Source organism: Hippocampus bargibanti, linkage group LG03 (genome assembly GCF_051943395.1).
Source record: "Hippocampus bargibanti isolate YZ-2025 linkage group LG03, ASM5194339v1, whole genome shotgun sequence".
Lineage (NCBI taxonomy): Eukaryota > Metazoa > Chordata > Actinopteri > Syngnathiformes > Syngnathidae > Hippocampus > Hippocampus bargibanti.
The window spans coordinates 19,479,276-19,497,629 of record NC_142736.1 but is presented as its reverse complement, the minus strand read 5'-3'; the positions used below and the strand labels follow the sequence as shown (position 1 = coordinate 19,497,629).

General features: G+C 38.9%; 2 protein-coding genes across 12 annotated transcripts in view; both read left to right on the top strand.

The window, feature by feature from the left end:
- Nucleotides 1-8,623, top strand: part of scube2 (signal peptide, CUB domain, EGF-like 2) — a 40,453-nt gene extending 31,830 nt beyond the window's left edge. For all 11 annotated transcript variants that reach the window (XM_088992436.1, XM_088992435.1, XM_088992431.1 and 8 more), the window contains 6 exons: nt 1,817-1,984; nt 3,443-3,604; nt 3,672-3,869; nt 4,644-4,796; nt 4,915-4,994; nt 7,465-8,623. In XM_088992436.1, the coding sequence (XP_088848562.1) occupies nt 1,817-1,984; nt 3,443-3,604; nt 3,672-3,869; nt 4,644-4,796; nt 4,915-4,994; nt 7,465-7,611 (908 nt within the window). In that variant the 3' untranslated portion in view covers nt 7,612-8,623. The remainder of the gene's footprint in view (nt 1-1,816; nt 1,985-3,442; nt 3,605-3,671; nt 3,870-4,643; nt 4,797-4,914; nt 4,995-7,464) is intronic.
- A 565-nt stretch (nt 8,624-9,188) lies between these two features.
- On the top strand, nt 9,189-17,552 carry tmem9b (TMEM9 domain family, member B). Its single transcript, XM_088991303.1, has 5 exons — nt 9,189-9,404; nt 11,119-11,210; nt 11,289-11,397; nt 13,875-14,009; nt 16,576-17,552. The coding sequence occupies exons 1-5, from the start codon at nt 9,333-9,335 to the stop codon at nt 16,729-16,731; spliced, it is 564 nt and encodes a 187-aa protein (XP_088847429.1). The 5' UTR covers nt 9,189-9,332; the 3' UTR covers nt 16,732-17,552.
- The last annotated feature ends 802 nt before the right edge of the window (nt 17,553-18,354 follow it).

The window sequence follows — 18,354 nt, the reverse complement described above, 5'->3', positions numbered from 1 at the left end:
CGAGCCGTCTGCAAGCGATGAAACCGGTGAAGATCTGGACTCCGATTTAGCAGCCCAGAAAATGCATAAGATGGTGCACAAGCGGCGTTTCGTCCAGTATGTGGAGTCACTAATAAGAGCTGACCTTCGGTTAAAGCCTCCCATGATTGGTTAAAATCTGTGGTAGAAGACAGAGGGGTGGGTTTTACGCACGCACACAAAAGAGACAGCAGCTTCCTTGTTCGGCTCCGCTGGTGCTCAACTGCTCTGCTCCGTTGGAAATGGCTGCTTTGTCCGCTGGGAATTTGTGTAAACTTACACCTTCTTTATGCGTGTTACCGCAATTGGCTGCCACGCAGCGATTCACCATCACGTCATTTATGTAGTTTTCCTTCTAATTGTGCGATCAACATGGTGTTTGTAGATGAAAAAAGTACCCAAAATGCATTGTGTGTCGCTTTCTTTGGTCAGGTGCGTACACGAATGTGATGTCATTTCCGGCATCGTCATCAACTCGAAAACAAGACTTCATGAATATTCAGCGTGACTTTTAAAAAGTAAAATATAGCTATATGCTGTGGAATCTTTGTATAATGCGGTCAGTAGAAGTCATTTGAAGTGATTTTACAAATTATGGACGCAACTTGTCCAGAGGTGTCGGTTGTCCTTTGAGTGAAATACAACTGAACTGTACTTGATTTGATCACAGGCCACTAGAGGGAGCCCACTCTAGTTCTCATAGTCCAAACATGGGAGTGAGATCTGGCGAGTTTACATGACCCACGAAAGCAAATGTCTTTGTTGCTAAAATCATTTGTTATTTTCGTTTAGACAGAAAATCAATTAGCTTTTATTTTAACCAAATCGGTTCTCATAAATTAGACAATAATTTGCAGAGAAGGGATATGGATCAACCCTGAGTGCAAAAATCTACAAATAGCAGGTGTCATCCAGTAAGTTAAAAGATAAATCAAATCATATAAAATGTAATTTCTGACAAAATGGGTGGTTTACAAAAAAGGGGCTATGTGCCATAAAAAAAGGAAAATCAGCTGATATTTTCTGTTAAGATTGAAAACTTGTCCGAGTCCCTACAGACTAAGTTTATGTTGTTAAAAACCAAAAATAACTGGAGAAAATCGATTTGTTTTCCCTTGAAAGTACTTGTGTTGACCACCAAATGGAATCCATTATAAGAATGTTGGCCGAGGTGTAATCATGATTGTTACAATTTGATAACGGAAATAAATGAAATGTTGACATTCAAATGCGAAAGCTGGGCAATAGAAAAGCCATCTTCCAACTAACTTTTTCACAATGAGAAACCACACAATATGCGACGGTGGCTCGATAAGGATTGTCTGTCAGAAATTCTCTGCTTTGTGTAAGACCAAAGAAAACCCAGTTTAGAAGCAAACTTATCTTCTTTGGGAATAAACGTTGAGGGTGAGCCTCCATGTTATGGTCTCCCTCTCTGTCGTTATCGCACTCAGCATGTGGCGTGATGCCATAGCTTAAATCCACGTCTCTCCTGACAGACTAAACAAAAAGATTTATCTGTCCCTTCCCTGAGGCACCTACTTTGTATTAGTCACCCAGATACTACGTGTGATGTGATTGAAGATAAAAAAATGGAAAAACAAAGAAATCCTGATTCCCCCCCCCCCCCCCCTCTAACATCTGCTCTCTTGTTGTGATGGAAGCCGTTGCGACACATCCTTCTTGCTAAACGTGCGTGTGTGTGTGTGTGTGTGTGTGTGTGTGTGTGTGTGTGTGTGTGTGTGTGTGTGTGTGTGTGTGTGTGTGTGTGTGTGTGTGTGTGTGTGTGTGTGTTCAGGTCAGTGCCCCCCTGGTCAATTCTCCCAAGATGGATTTACCCCTTGCCTGCTGTGTCCTCTGGGATCTTACCAACCCGAAGTGGGACGTACTATCTGCTTCTCTTGTGGAGGTAACCTGGTCACCAAGCGCAGTGGTGCCGTCACCTTTCAAGAGTGTGAGACCAAAGGTGTGCTTTTGTTATTATTTTTCCTACTTGCCAAACTATATTTGTTCTTTTTTTAGGCTTACTGTGTAAACAACTGCGTTGTGTGTTCAGAGACAGCGGCATGGCTTTGTTATCCTTGATATGCACCTTAAGGTCATTGTACATGCTTGTCCTTGTGACACTGAAAACATTTTCTTCAATTAACTCTTCTTTTTTTTCTTCAAAAAATCGTATTTTCTGATGTATGATGCGCACTGGAGTACAAGAAAGGCGCCTATAAATGAAATGTATTATTATTATTATTATTATTATTATTATTATTATTATTATTATTATTATTATTATTATTATTATCAGGCTCACATCCAAAGAATGGTGTATGTTCAAACGTGTTCCCTATATAAGGCGTACCGGACTATAAGGCACACCTTCAACGAATGGAAAAAAAAATCCAAATATAACATATAAATAGATACAAGTTTTCCAAATGTAAGGCACACCACATTATAAGGCGCTACAGTAGAGGCTGGTGTTACGCACTACTTCTTCTACAGGGGGAAATGGGGTCGGTGGCTGCTGACAATAGCTGCGAGACCTGTTGTGGCTCAATATTATATGCGCACCTGCATATAAGGCGCAGGGTCATCTTTTGAAGAAAATCAAGGCGTTTGGGTGCACCTTATATACCGAAATATATGGTAGTCACACTAAATAACAGCATGTGGATCCAAATACAGCTTTGCTTTCACTAAAGTAGTCTGCTCATAAAACATATCTGAATCCAGATTTTGCTGGTAAAATAATCACTACCGTATTTTCCGGTGTATAAGTCACACCCAAAAGCCTTCATTTTCTTCCAACGATGACCCTGCACTTTATATGCCGGTGCACCTTACATGTGAGGTAATATTAAGCCACAATATGTCTCGTAACTCCTGTCAGCAGCCACCGACTCTATTTCCCCCTGTAGAAGAACTAGTGTGTAACCGCATCCTCTACTGTAGCGCCTTATAATGTGGTGTGCCTTATATTTGGAAAACTTTTAGATATTTTTATATTATATTTGGAAAACTTTTCATTTCTTGAAGGTGCACCTGATAGTCCGGTGTGCCTTATTATATAGGGAACGTGTTTGAAAATACACCATTCGTTGGGGGTGCGCCTTATACCCCAGTAAGCCTTATACATCGGAACATATGGCAATTTCTACAGTGCATTATTTTCAGTGTAATAAGAAAATTCAGGGAACTACAATGACTGACAATTATTGACTTTGTCATGATTTTTGGTAACACTTTTGGCCTATGAATAGGATCCTTGATTTTTCACAAATACTGTATATACATGCTAGGAGCATATATTTCTCCATTAATAGAGAATTGGATAGATATTACTGACGTAAAGTTTCAGTTGTCGATGTGAGGATAAACAGATAAAACATTCTGAAGATCTGATTGACCTGTGTTGCGGTCCTTGCAGTTCAGTGCTCTCCAGGCCACTACTACAATACAACGACACACCGCTGCATCCGCTGCCCCACGGGCACCTTTCAGGTGGAGTTTGGGCAGAACTACTGCGTCACCTGCCCCGGAAACACCTCCACTGATTTTGATGGCTCCACCAGCATTATGCAGTGCAAAAGTACAAGTATACATGATGAAGCATTTTTATTGGCCAAAAGAGTTGACAAAACACTGTTGCTTTGTAGACAGACAATGCGGAGGCGAGCTTGGTGACTTCACAGGCTACATTGAGTCCCCCAACTATCCTGGGAACTACCCAGCCAATGTAGAGTGCACGTGGACCATCAACCCGCCGCCCAAACGTCGGATTCTTATTGTGGTGCCGGAAATCTTCCTGCCAATTGAGGACGAGTGTGGAGATTACTTAGTCATGAGGAAAAGCGGTGAGTCTGGTTGTCTTTCTGTCCCTGCACTTTTACACTCGGTAAATTGATTTGTATTTAGCATACTACTTTTGTTTACTACAGTTCACTTGAACTCTCAAAGTCCCCAAAAGACATTGTGACACACTGCAGTAAAGAATGTTTTCTTTTAAATTTACACCAAAGGCAAATATACAATGTATCACGAGACTTCAAAATTGCTGCTGTGAACTGTCAGTCAAAAACCTCGAATACAATCTGGAAATATGAATCCGACAATAGTTTGTCAAGTATCTTTGATGGTTATTTTTTATTCTTCCATCCTTACGAGTTAGTCTTTCTCTGTGTGACGTGTACACAATCTTGTCAGACATTGTGGCACTCTAAAGCTGTCAAGCGAGCCCATAGCCTCGGCCAACACACACATTGTGAAGTCAGACTTTTTCAAATATTTCTTCTCTCCTTACTTTTGCATCTTTCTCTGGTTGACGTTGGCACATTCATCGCTGACTTTGAAGTGCTCTAAAGTGACCATGCCAGGTGAACCGTTATCTGACTGCACTTCACAACTGCACGGGATAACTGCTGATGTGAACAAAGTGTTGAGATTATTTTGTACTTGAGACGACTCACGCCAAGGCCAAGATGCATCAGCAGGCCTGCTTTCAGCCATTTAGGCTCAAGCAAACTCATGACCCTAATGGGTGCCTGCACGATAGAAATTGAATGAATGAGTAGGTGTTATAATGTTTTGCACGTGTATGTGATATAGTGTCATATGGTTGATTTTCACAGCTCTCTTAAACTCTGTGACAACTTACGAAACATGTCAGACATATGAGCGTCCCATCGCCTTCACTTCTCGCTCCAAGAGGCTCTGGATTCAATTCCGATCAAATGAGGGGAACAGCGGAAAAGGCTTCCAGGTCCCATACGTTACATATGATGGTAAGTGAAAAAAATACTGCATTTCTTGTCCCATTACTTTGATGTTGTCAATTCTATTTGTATGCATTTTTGTTGGGTGATGCTCTTTATGACTTTCTTGATGGACTTTTTACTGCAGAAGACTACCAGGAATTGATAGAGGACATCGTTAGAGATGGGAGGTTATATGCATCAGAGAATCATCAAGAGATTCTAAAGGTATGCAAATAATCGCTTTTGCCCCAGAGAAACTTTACACCTTATCCACCACCTTGCACTTTTATTCACCAGTTAAATATATTGTATTATCATATTTCCTGCCAATGTTGCTCAAGATAGGTTTGACCATCCATTTTCTGTACCGCTTATTCCTCATTAGGGTCGCGTGGGGTGCTAGAGCCTATCCCAGCCTGAATCGGTTGCCAGCCAATCGCAGGGCACACAAAGCCATACAACAGTCACTCTCACATTCCTACCTAGGGACAATTTGGAGTTTTCAATCTGCCTGCAATGCATGTTTTGGGAATGTGGGGGGAAACCGGCGGACCCAGAGAAAACCCATGCGGGCCTGGGAAGAACGACAGTCATTCTTTAAATGTGTTCCAAGTACCACGAGAGGAATGCGTGCTCCTCCTAGTGTTATGAAAAAGAATCACTGAATTAGTGAGTGGGAAAATACGTACATTAAAATAATACTAATCATACTACTACTACTACTACTACTACTACTACTACTACTACTACTACTAATAATAATAATAATAATAATAATAATAATAATAATAATAATAATAATAATAATAATTGTTATTTTATTTCTTTGCTTTTTTAGTTTGTTTTTTACAATACAGTATGAAATACAAAAAAAAAAGAATCACTGAATTAGTGAGTGGGAAAATACGTACATTAAAATAATTCTAATCATACTACTACTACTACTACTACTACTACTACTACTACTACTACTACTACTACTAATAATAAATAATAATAATAATAATAATAATTGTTATTTTATTTCTTTGCTTTTTTAGTTTGTTTTTTACAATACAGTATGAAATACAGTTCAGTTGTATTTAACTTTTAGCAACAACACAATTGCACTTAATTTCTATGACGTTTGTGTTTTCAGACATTTTTATTTAGGTAAAATTTATATTGACATTTGTTTTAATTAAATCAGTATCTAAATACTGATTTTCAAAGTGTCATTTGATTACTACTCTTGGTGTACTAAATTAAATAAACAAGCATAAAGTTATGGTGAGTATGTTTTTTTCTGTTTATTGGAGGGCCATTTATTTCAATTGTATTTAACTTTTGGGCACAATATCTTTCCGTTTGATTTTTCTCATAGGTAAGCACAGAGTTGATGATGAGACTGTGGATCCTGTTATGTGGCTATAAAAAATATTAAGTATAGTTTTAGGAATAAAACCCATGGCTTGTGCAAGGTGGTACTGTACTTTAAAATTCGAGGAGACATTTCTTTTTTGTGGGTGTTTTTGTTTAACTGTGCACCGCCCTCTCTTGGAAACATGTATAACTACAAGCAACATCTGTGAGTGACAACGTTAGTGGCAAAATAAAAAGTACATTAGTCAGGAATTACGTTTGTCACAACAACAAAAATAATAAATATAATAATAATAATAATAATAATAATAATAATAATAATAATAATAATAATAATAATAATAATAATAATAATAAGTGATGTCTCAGTTTAGCTTTTGCAATTGTTGAGTGCTGGCTCTCATGAAGATGAAGACATCCATGCAAATCGTAGCTGCCCTTCCGTACAAGCCACAAAAGCAAATATGTTTTGGTTTGGAGCAGCACCACCAGAAACCCACCACAAATTCAAGATGAAGCAGTGTCTTGTTTTCACATTGTTGATTTATTACAATACACTCACTGACCACAACTTGAAGAATGGCATCCATCAAAATACTGCTTTCACAAAAGATTGCAAGGTTATGATCAGGGGGGGTTCATTTAACAATCTTTATTTTTGGGTATAATTCTTCATTTTTGAACTATACTGAGTTATTTCAAATGCTTCATTTAGTTAAAACATTAAGGACGGCTCTCAATATGCAGCTCTGTTTTACACGTCTGCCAACCACAGCCACAATTATAAATGTAGTTGCGGTTAGGTTTATGCATTCCAACTTGCGATAATAACCCCATGACACTTCTCAAATATGCTCCCTGGTGTTTGTGAAATAAAGAAATGAAATCTGAGCAATGAAGCCATTTGGTCGCGAGTGGTTTTTCGTGATTTCTAACCAGCATTTTTCAGGTTCCTCCCTTATTGTCTTACCTCAAATAATACTGACATTAGAGATAATAATGTTTTTCTTTCTTTCTTTCTTTCTTTCTTTCTTTCTTTCTTTCTTTCTTTCTTTCTTTCTTTCTTTCTTTCTTTCTTTCTTTCTTTCTTTCTTTCTTTCTTTCTTTCTTTCTTTCTTTCTTTCTTTCTTTCTTTTTCTTTCTTTTTTTTTTTTGAGCGGGCATTCAACTTTTTGTTGCACGTAAAAATCTGTTGTGTTCAATATATTTCCTCCTTTATATTTTTTGATAAATAGAGCATATGCTAATTTCCTATTGGTCTCCATTAAAGTTTATGTAGTTGCATGCATCACCATTGCGGTTTGTCATACATTTGTCCTTTCCTCTTGTGTAGGACAAGAAACTCATGAAGGCCTTATTCGATGTTCTGGCTCACCCACAAAATTTCTTCAACTACACGGCCCAAGAATCCAGAGAAATGTTTCCCAAATCCTTCATTCGCTTCCTGCGCTCCAAAGTCCTGCGATTCCTTCGTCCGTAAGAAATGATGAAGAACACCATGCTGATGAATGGTTAACGCAGCCCTGAGTATTTGTCTGGTTTCAATGTTTTCTCGAATTATATGCTTAATAATGAAGTGGATCACGTAATGGATGCAAGTAATCCTGAGGAGAAAAAGGTGCAGATTTTTTAACCTGATGGCTCAGCAAGTGAATATTCTGGCCTCAATAATGCCTCAGGATTACTTCTGCCACTTTGTTTTGGAACTAAAACAGAGCAAGTACATTACGTGTATAACCTCCTTTTCGATGTATACGTCTCATTATGATGTTTGACGAGCCTTCTATATTTTCATCTTATCTGTATTCATCCAAGTGAATATTGCTCAACCTGCTCATTGTAATACGAGACTTTTGCTGATGGCATTCTGATGAGAAGTGAGTAGCAAGGTAAACATATACTGAAACTCAGTGATACTGTATATAGACTGCATATGTAGTTTTCACATAGGCTACTATTACAAGTGACAGAGATCCACAATGAAAAAAAACTGATAGCACAAATGTCGTTCTTGGGAACTTTAGCACTATGAAGAAAGTAGTGGAACCACAAAAAGCAATTATCCTGATGAATGTTTTGTATATGATGTAAAAAGTTGTAGGTAAAATGTATGGTAGCGATGAGATGTTTGACGGGATATTACTGCAACTCTTTTTTCAGTGGTTGCCACATTATGGGAAATTATTTTAAATAAATTTGAAAAAGAGGGTGGATAAATGAAATAATAGCATCTCAACTCCTCCATTGTTTTTTTTTTTTTTTTACTTTTTTTAATCCTGAATCAATAACCAAAGACGGCTGTAAACTATTCTGACAATTGAGAGCATGTAATGGTATGGCATGATTTTGAGTAACAATAAAATTAGGTAAGTCAATGAAAGTCTTGTAAAATAGAAATGAGCTCCTCACCTGCCATTGATGATTCTTGTGTATGTATATTTTTATGGTTTTGTACATCTACTACACTGTAAATAAAGATAGAAACATTTAGAGTATTTTCTTCGTTTTTAAGAGTGGGACTTCATCTGCAAATGTTGACGTTTTAAATATAGTACAGTTTAAAATAATGCAGGAGGAAAAAAAGTCAAGAGTAACTGTACAACAACTTTGTTTCAGAGCTTTCTTTTTACAACTCGTGTAAATATTATGTCAAACAACAACATAGCACATGAGAGACCAAATACTGTATAATGTACAGGAAAGTTAATGCAAACCGTGTGAACATCAAACATGATTGATAACAATTGAACATATAAAATAAGATTAAATTTAAAAAAGAAATATACAAAATATGTACGGTAGCATAATATTTGGGAGAGAAAAAATGACAGCAAATCATTGGTTGCGTTTGTTTCAGTCCTCACGTCATTCTAGAATCTACGGAGAATCTACGGAGCTAATTTATGACACTACAAAACATTTTGAAAATCAAACAATCATCACAAAGCTAGTCTATCATCTGAATGTATACATGCTTTTTCTGTTATGAAATATTTCCCTCGAAAAAAATAACGATTCTTGGCCTAATCGAAAAGGCGGAAATTGGTCGCCATGTTCCGGAAGCTTCAAATCAGCTGCTGAGAGGCTGTCTCTCTGCGTGTTAGCATCATGGCTAACCTAGTACCGCGTTAAAAGAAAACACGTAACGGCGTGCTGCGTGTAAATCGTTTACCCTTTCTCCTTTGTGCACTACACATTAAAATGAAGGGGGTGTTTCTTCTCCGGACTTTTGTTTTTGTGTTTGTTTTGCTTCTAAGCGAAGTGACAGCGAAGGTAAGGTTAACGCTAGCTGAGACAGGGTAACATATATGATGTAGATTTTTATCACGAATGTTTTATGTCTGTATCGCGAGTCATCGACGCGTTGTGTTGACTTAGTGTTGTCAGATACATTGTAGCAAATGTCAGTCATCGAAGATAAATTGGATCAAGTCAAGTTTTTTTGTACCGGTATTTACCATTCTGAACAGGCGCAATGCCTGTAGAAAATCGTTTTCTTTTTAAATCTTGAAACCCATTTTAGGTCCATGTACCACTACGCGCTTTGTCTAGTCTCGTAAGAAAATTCTACGTACGACTGCGCTTAACTAGTTATCTTCCAACCTTACTGTATTCCATTACTTTGATTTCTCCATACTAAGTACAGCAACTTTGGCCCTCGACTGCCAAAGTACAGTTTAGTAAACTGTACTGCACTTCACTGTACTAAAGCAAAACTTTCCAAAAGAAAAGGGTAAATACGTACTTCTCGTGAAGGTAACTAGGAATATTTAATGTCAGTAGTATTATTGGTATCACTCTGTTGTCAATTGGTGAGCAGTTTTGCTTCCTTGAACATGTAGTTGTCTCACGAGTGTGGCAAAGTTATGGCAAGTCATTTGAGCTTTTGTAACTCGTGTCTTTCATTTTGCAACACAACTCCAACTACTAGTACTAGAAAGACATAGTTGTCAAATAGTACGTGGCTTTGCCTCACTCCTCATCTGAAATTGTCCTATTATATTGCATGCCAATGCTGTCTTACTACAATGCTGTCTTACTACATTAATAGAAAGCCCCCAGGGAATTTATTACACATAATAAATTAAACTTTCACAATTCAAAATGCTGAATAAATATAGGGCTGTGTGTTGAATTCAGAAATAAATAATAGAAGCTCTTCCACTTTTAAAATGTTATTAAAAGCAACAGTTCTTGAGTAAGAAAAGTAGCAAGAACCCCCCCCCCCCCCCCCCCAAAACATAAAGTTAAACCTAGGTTAAGTCACCACCACAAATGAAAATCTCCAAATCCACAATAACCAAAGCGTGAAGAAATGAGGGAATACTGTACACACTTCGTCTAAACTAGTAAGACGATTGAGTGCACGAGGAGAACAGTGGAAAATGTGTCTCACAAATCACCATTTGCCCCGATATTGCCTCCCCACTCCTGTATGATGTTTTGACAAATTTGCGGGACTACCTTTGGCATACTAATAGGACGTAACTATAAGCCAGGCAAAACTATGCACAACTTGACATCTTCACACTACTCGTGAAGTGCTAGATGTATTAGTAGAATTTTGTTGTCAATTGTAAGCAATAGTAGTATGCGGTTGTTGTGGACAGTTTTTCCTCACGAGAATGGCAACGTTGTCTTGCTCGTGAGCATAATGACAAGTACACGGAATTGAAGATTGATATTGAGAATATGGAATGAATGCTCAGATGAGCATTGTTTGAGAATTGAATAATCATCCCATTCACTTTAATGTTTTGTGTGAAAAAGCCGGGATCTGGAATATTTAAGCCTTTTTTTTGAGTATTGAAAAGAATTCCTCCCATTCTTGAATTTCAGGATTCTTTCAAAGTTTGAATCCATATTGAAATTTGGAAGCAATAGAATGTCAAAATAAATTTGGCGTAACAACCAACAAAAATTGCTCAAAATAATAAGAATAATTTACAGTATATTTTAAAACAATATGAAATAATGTTTCTTCCAGAATTCCGAAGACATCCGCTGCAAATGCATCTGCCCACCATATAGAGACATCGAGGGACAGATTTACAAGCAGAATGTGTCTCTTAAAGACTGGTATGCTCAGTGTTTTTCCCCACCATGAATGCTTTTCCCGGCGTGAATGTATTTTAACATGTTTTTCCCCTTTTCCAGTAACTGTTTGCATGTCGTGGAACCAATGCCGGTGGATGGAAAAGACGTGGAGGCTTACTGTTTACGTTGTGAATGTAAATATGAAGAGAGAAGCTCAGGCACGATTAAGGTACAGTGGGACCTTGGCTTGCGCACTTAATTGGTTCCCAGACAGAGTGTGTGGCGAAAAGTGTGTATCCCAAAAATTAATTTCCCATAGGAAACCATTAAAATGAGAATAATCCATTCCCAGGTCTCCATAAAATATAATTTTAAACTAAATAAGCCTTAAAACTACAAACAATATACCTTATTCTATGTATAATAAATGTGCTATTGTATTGTAATGAAAGAAATACACTGCACAGTATAATAAAGTCATTTTATTTACATTTGTGATGGTCGTTGATGGCTTGATGGAATGGAGTGGCAGGTCGGAGAGAATTGCTGTTTGAAAAGAGTCACATTCCACAAGGACTGTAATTAAAGGAATAAACTGTACTATAAAATAAAGTTGTTTGATTCACCTTTGTGATGGTCGTTGATGGCTTGATGGAATGGGGTTCAGACTTCAGACAGAATCAACCTCTTCTATTGCCCCAGACCAGGGGTGGGCAACCAGTCAGAGATGGGGAGCCATTTTTTTTATTATGTCACTGCAAAGAGCCACACACACACACACACACACACACACACACACACACACACACACACACACACACACACACACACACACACACACACACTTACAATGCGCGGACGCACTCACACACGCAGACATATGCATGCGCAGACACGAACACACGCATACACGACCATGCACACACGAACATTGCTTGCACGACGAGCAATAGAGCTTGCTACCGTATTTTCACGACTGTACGTCTGAAATGTCCTCCAAAATGTGCAGCGCGCCCTATGGTCGTGAAAATACGGTACATAGTGAATGAATGGTGTCACGTTCCGAATGAGGCTGAAAGTAACCGACTCGTCGAAACGAAGTGGGATGTTTGGATCCCCAAGCAGGCGACAGAGACAGAAGATCATTGCAGGGTGTTTATTAACGTAACAAATGGTGCTGGTCCAAAAACAGGTGAGCCAGCGGAATCGTAAGAAATAAACTAACAGGCGGTGGTGCAAAAATAGGCACAATCCCGAAAGAAGGCAGACATTTACAGGACGCGGGGTTGCGGGGTGGGACTCGGACCGGATCAACACACGCACCGAAGCTGAGAAAGACAGGATACGGGCGAGATACGAGGTGAACATCAATAATCCGGCACTAGCGAGATGACCGCGACCCATATAAATACAGTGTCTGCCGAAAGTGTGCAAGTGGGGAGGCGCGGCCCCGCCCCCTTCTGTCTATCCGCATGTGACAAATGGAAGCGCCAGCGCCAAACATTTTTGACATTTGTCATGCGAAAGCCCTTGCAGAGCCGCATGAAATCGGTCAAAGAGCCTGTGGTGGGGTCTTTTACGGTCCCATGATAGCAAAAGTATCTGTAAAAAATCTGTGAAGAAGATCGATGTGCGTATTCAGATAAAGGGGGTGTGGAAAGGTAGGCCTGCTGGGGCGCTGTTTGGTCATGTGCTTTGGTGTTCTTCTGCTGTAGATTACTCCGCCAGCCATGGTGGGGGGTGTGTATCGCAAAAAGTAGTGCTTCAACCAAGGTTTAATTTTCATAAATTTAATGTTCGTAAACCAAAAAGTTTGTAAGGCAAGGTGTTCGTAAACCGAGGCCCCACTGTACGTTGTACACCCATTTGCATTACTGGATGAGTGTTTTAAGCACAAATACAGTACTTCTTTGCTGACTGAAAAGCGTTGAGAAAGACTAATCTATATTTTCAATTTATAGTAGGTTCAGTAACGTGATTTTTTTTTCTGAAACCTTATAGCTCACATTTCATATACATATATATATGGTCAAATCTGCATTGTGCAGGGGTTTATACTTCTAACTTCAAAAACAATTTCAGCAAAACCTATAGTACCAGAAAAAAATACCGGTAAAAACCTTTTTGAAATTGATGTCAAAAATATTTTTTTGTAGTCCTCGATCATTTATTCAAACTAATCGGGATAGAAAGCTCTTTCTGAGTCAAACTTGCTGTTTATCATTGGTATTGTCTGTACAGCATTGTCCACATTTTCACTTCCATGGGACATACCGTATTTTCCGGTGTCTAAGGCGCACCCTAAAGTCTTCATTCACTTCATTAGGTGACACTGCACCTGATACGCAGGTGCGTCTTATAAGTGAAGTAATATTGAGCCACAACAGGTCTCGCAACTACTGTCAGCATCCACCGACTCCATTTCCCCCTGAAGAAGAAGTCGTGCGGAACCTCAGTCTCTACTGTAGCGCCTTATGATGTGGTTTTCCTTATATTTGAAAAACCTTTATATATTCATCTATTATATTTAGAAAACTATTTTCATTCCTGGAAGGTACACCTTATAGTCCGGTGCGCCTTATATATGGAAAAAGTTTGAAAATACATAATTCATTGCGCCTTATACACTGGAAAATACACTATATGGAAATTACTTCGCCTTTTGCAACCCTTCTAACCTCTAATATCCCTCCGGCTTCCCCCCAGGTCACTATCATTATCTACTTGTCCATGTTGGGCTTGCTGCTTCTCTACATGGTCTACCTGACACTACTGGAGCCCATCTTGAAAAGACGTCTGTTCGGTCACTCGCAGCTCATCCAAAGTGACGATGATGTTGGGGTAAGTGATCCCATCACCTCACCCAAAACTCATTTTCTACAAATGCCTCATCGTGACCATCCCCAACCAGTGGCTAATGTCTAAGGGGTATTTATATGATATTTTTCTTATTTACATTTTAACACATAGCTGTGAGGGCTTGTGTACGTGTATATAAGCTAAGAAGATGCCCCCCTTGTCAAACATCTAGACCCAGTTTAACAAGATTGTAGGTCTGAAGTCCTGCCACGTAAAACTCAAAATAGGATTCCGAAGAAAACAAACATTTCTGCAGCTGTTGAAATGGGTTGACGGATGAAGTTGTGAGTGCAAATGAGTGGTGATGTGTTATTTGTCATCATTCTCTGTGGCGGCAGCAGATGTATTGTGCGGGAGAGCCGACTTTAGATCCATTTGAGAGCCTAATCACGTGCACACTTGCTGAGTGCTCCAGTTATCTTCACATCATAGCTCATCCATTATTTAGCGGGAGGTGGTCAATGCATTATGTCTCCTCCCCACATCCCAGCATGGCAAACAACATTAGGTACACTTGAACAATCAAATGAAATCCAATACCGCACATGAGTTGTGACATCAAACTTTCTGCCACAACACAGATAATGTACTGCTATTTTTTTAGGTTTTGTTACCAATGTAAATTGTGGTAAAGGATACTTGGGAGAAACGTAAACACAACTCTTCGAGACAACGAGTCCTTCCTCGATTTCCGTTTGGTCACAGTGTGGGTTTCAGGTTGCTTCCTCTTTGGCTCGTGCAGCGTGGATTTGTCGTTATTCAAGGTGGAAAGATGATTTGAAATGCAAGTCGAGTTACAAGTGTTGTCACACAACCAATTCAACTTGTTCGTCATGGTGCCATCGTATCTCCAATTATTTTTATTTAACAAAGCCTTACATCATTCTACAAACCAGTGATGTTTATTAACTTTCAGGCACATAGACCGATGCCGCTCACACGCATCAAGCCCAACGCTGTGCGGTTTTAGGCGGAAATCTGAACCCCTTGTTCGGAGGAGCCGCAACTCCTTTTTTTTCAATTTGTTTTATCTGGAAAATGTTGCTCTTGAAGAACAACAATGTATTGGAAAACAGTCACATTAGGGACCAGATTACAGTTTGAATGTCTAACCTTGTGGGGAAAAAAACAAGATTCTGTCATAAATGTGATTCTGTCATAAAAAATGTGGCGCTCAAACCTAATAAAAAAGAGAGCGTGAACCACGTCATGACGTGAAACCTGTTCACCGGCATCTCAGCAGGATCCAGTACCAAGTTACATTTTAATTTGTTCCTTGTGGAGATCATATTACAAGACTCTTTTTCTCGTAAAATTCTAATATTGTACTTGTTTTATAGTAACTGCAAATATCCACTGTTTTATCTTTGTCATGTTTTTGCAAATCTCCGACTCTTCTTTGAAAAGGGGAGAGAGGGTTAAACACTGGCCGGAAGACACTAAAATTTCTGCAGGGAATCCGAACTGTCCCGGAGAATTTTTGTCCACCGAAGCGCTTTCAAATTAGCACTGTGGAAAATTCACTTGATGGAAGAAATCCTGACAGTAAACATGAACTCATGTAACCTTTTTAGTTGACCTTTCTGTGATGTCGTCCTTTGAAAGTGACACTCTTTTGGGACATCAAAGTTAAAGTCAGTCAGCTTTAATGTCAAATATGCTAATATTTATATATTTATATGACATGGGGGGGGGCATTAGAAGTCTTAACACTCTTGGTCAAATGACACGTTTGAGAGGGAGAAATAATAATTATTTTGAATCCTTTAAACCAGTAATGTGTCAAAACTCATTTTTGTTGCTAGCCACATTTTAGTTAGCGTTTCACTTCGAGGGCTGTAATGACTAAAACCATATAAAGAAGTCAAGAATAACTATTGATTCAACTATTGTTTAATTTACCATCAGAAGAAAATGTTTCCAGTATCTTATTTATTACAATTGAGATTTTATAAATGGTTGACATGTTTGATCTGCTTTTGCGGGCCACATAAAATGATGTGGTGGGTCAGATCTGGCCCGCCGGGCCTTGAGTTTGATTTCATGTCTGCGTCTTTGATTGACCCAAAAGAAAATGGAGGTGTTCTTGTTAGGTTTTTATTATTATTTTTTTCTAAAAGAAGCTCAAAGAAGGTTTGTGCTAAAACTGACAAGCGTTTCATTAGCCTAATAGCATAATTGCCCAGGTCATTTTTAACTTAGTGTTTGAAAATCAATGAAAACACAACCACAATTGACTTCGGCAATTATGTGATAAAGCTAACTACATACTTGCAACTGTTTGGGATTCCTTGTTTTTTTCCCCCACGTTTTACAAAAAATAAAATAAATTAGTAATTATGCTACAAGGCTAAAACCGCATTTGCTCCGATGTTCATGATTTGCAAAAGTTCTTAATTCCTTGGCAATTGACCAGGGGTGTGTCAACTTTTTAAATCCACCCTAGTGCAGCATTTTCAGAAAGTTTGGGATTTGCCACATTATAAAGCTTGAAATTTAAGCCATAGTGTCATCCAGGTGGTACCTAATTAATTGTCTTCCTTTGCAGGACCAGCAGCCTTTTGCGAATGCTCACAACGTCCTCTCCCGCTCACAGTCTCGACCCAACATGTTAAACAAAGTCGAGCACGCCCAGCAGCGCTGGAGGAGGCAGGTCCAGGAACAGAGAAAGTCTGTGTTCGACCGCCATGTTGTCCTCAGTTAAAAGGTGGAGAGGACACAAACAAACAAACAAATCCCTCAAACAACAACACACTGTGACAGAGTCTGTGACTTGTATCCCTTCCTGTTTCTCATTTTGTGGCTTATATCTCGGTAAGTGTGAATGAAGTAGATCAAAAGAGAAAGTACAAAAGATCCCATAGATATTGTTTTTGTTCTCCATAATACTATTGTTGCACTGTTTTTCAATGATGCATCTGAACTCATTCACAGATGCTCAAGGAGGAATATATCTTGAGAATGTGACAAATAAATGCCAGATAAAGATCTTACAAGACAATGATTTGTTTTATCTGCTGGACCAGCACCACATTGGATCAAGGCTGGGCCATCCTCGTATTTTTTGCACACTAAACTGCTTGTCCAAATACAATCCGGACAAACTGAAGACATTTTATGAAGGTGTTTTTCTTTTTTGATTGTGAATTCAATGTTTCATATATTTGAGCATTTAATTGATCTTAGTTTCTGAAATAGGTGATCACATGCTATTTATCTGCGCATCTTTTATTGACATTTGGACATTAAATTTTTAACTATATGGTGACTGATATCCACCAGTTGGGACAAGAGGTCAACCAGCTAGGTCAAATGCGAACGTAATGACAGAGATGGTGAGGAGGTGTAGTGCCGTTCCAATTTTCTTTTTATCAAGGTCCTAAAACATGTCTAGTTGGACACCCGCCACTCAAAGCGACACACTGGAATTATTATAATAACTGCTTTTGGGTGGCCGCTGAAACCTTTCTTAACCGTTGTAACATATGTGCTACCTTTTAACTTTGAAATAAATTGATGTGAATATTTGTGATTCTTGCAATTGTGCCGCCGTCGTCATTTTGTGAATTGTGCTCCAAACCGCGACAAACACCTTCAGGTGCAGTCTGGACAGAAGCGAATGTATACAGCCACATCTGTTAGTGATATTTACAGGCACACAGTTACTATTTTGAGAGTTTTCCTATGCGCCACCACAATGGATTGGAAACAAAATTATGTGCTTGTAATTGATGGCGCAAAGCCATTGTGTTAAAGAATTTGAAACCATGTTCTATTTTGTAAGTCCAGTGATATTTAGATGGATATTTTTTATTGTATTTTTTTTAAACGTTGAGCCCCAACGGACGTCACCAAATGCTGCGTGGCCTGCTGCGCCTTGGCTGCAATTTTGTGGGACTCGTTTGGGTTGAGGTCAGATGACTTTCTTGGCCAAAAATATTTCATTTGTTTGCCTTGAAAAGCCGTCGATTTGCTTTGGCCTGTGTGTTTTTGGGAATCAGGCATCGTGCAGAGTGAAAAGCTCTTTAATGATACATACTTTTTTGCTGCACTTGGCTTCAATCTCAACGCTCACCTCATCAGTATGCGCCAGCAATACTTTTCGTTGGGATGTGTGCCGCTTTTCCTGCTCACCGCTTACTTCTCGAGCCATACAGGTGCAGCTACTTGGATGAGATTGGAAACTGACAAATCGTTAAAAGTGTCTGTCTGGATTTATTGTCCTGACTTTTTGAGTTGAAGAGGAAGATGGTATTGTTACAACCATTGGAGGAGAGCACGGAAGGACCACTATCCTATGTTAAGATTGATGCCTCAGGGAAATTCC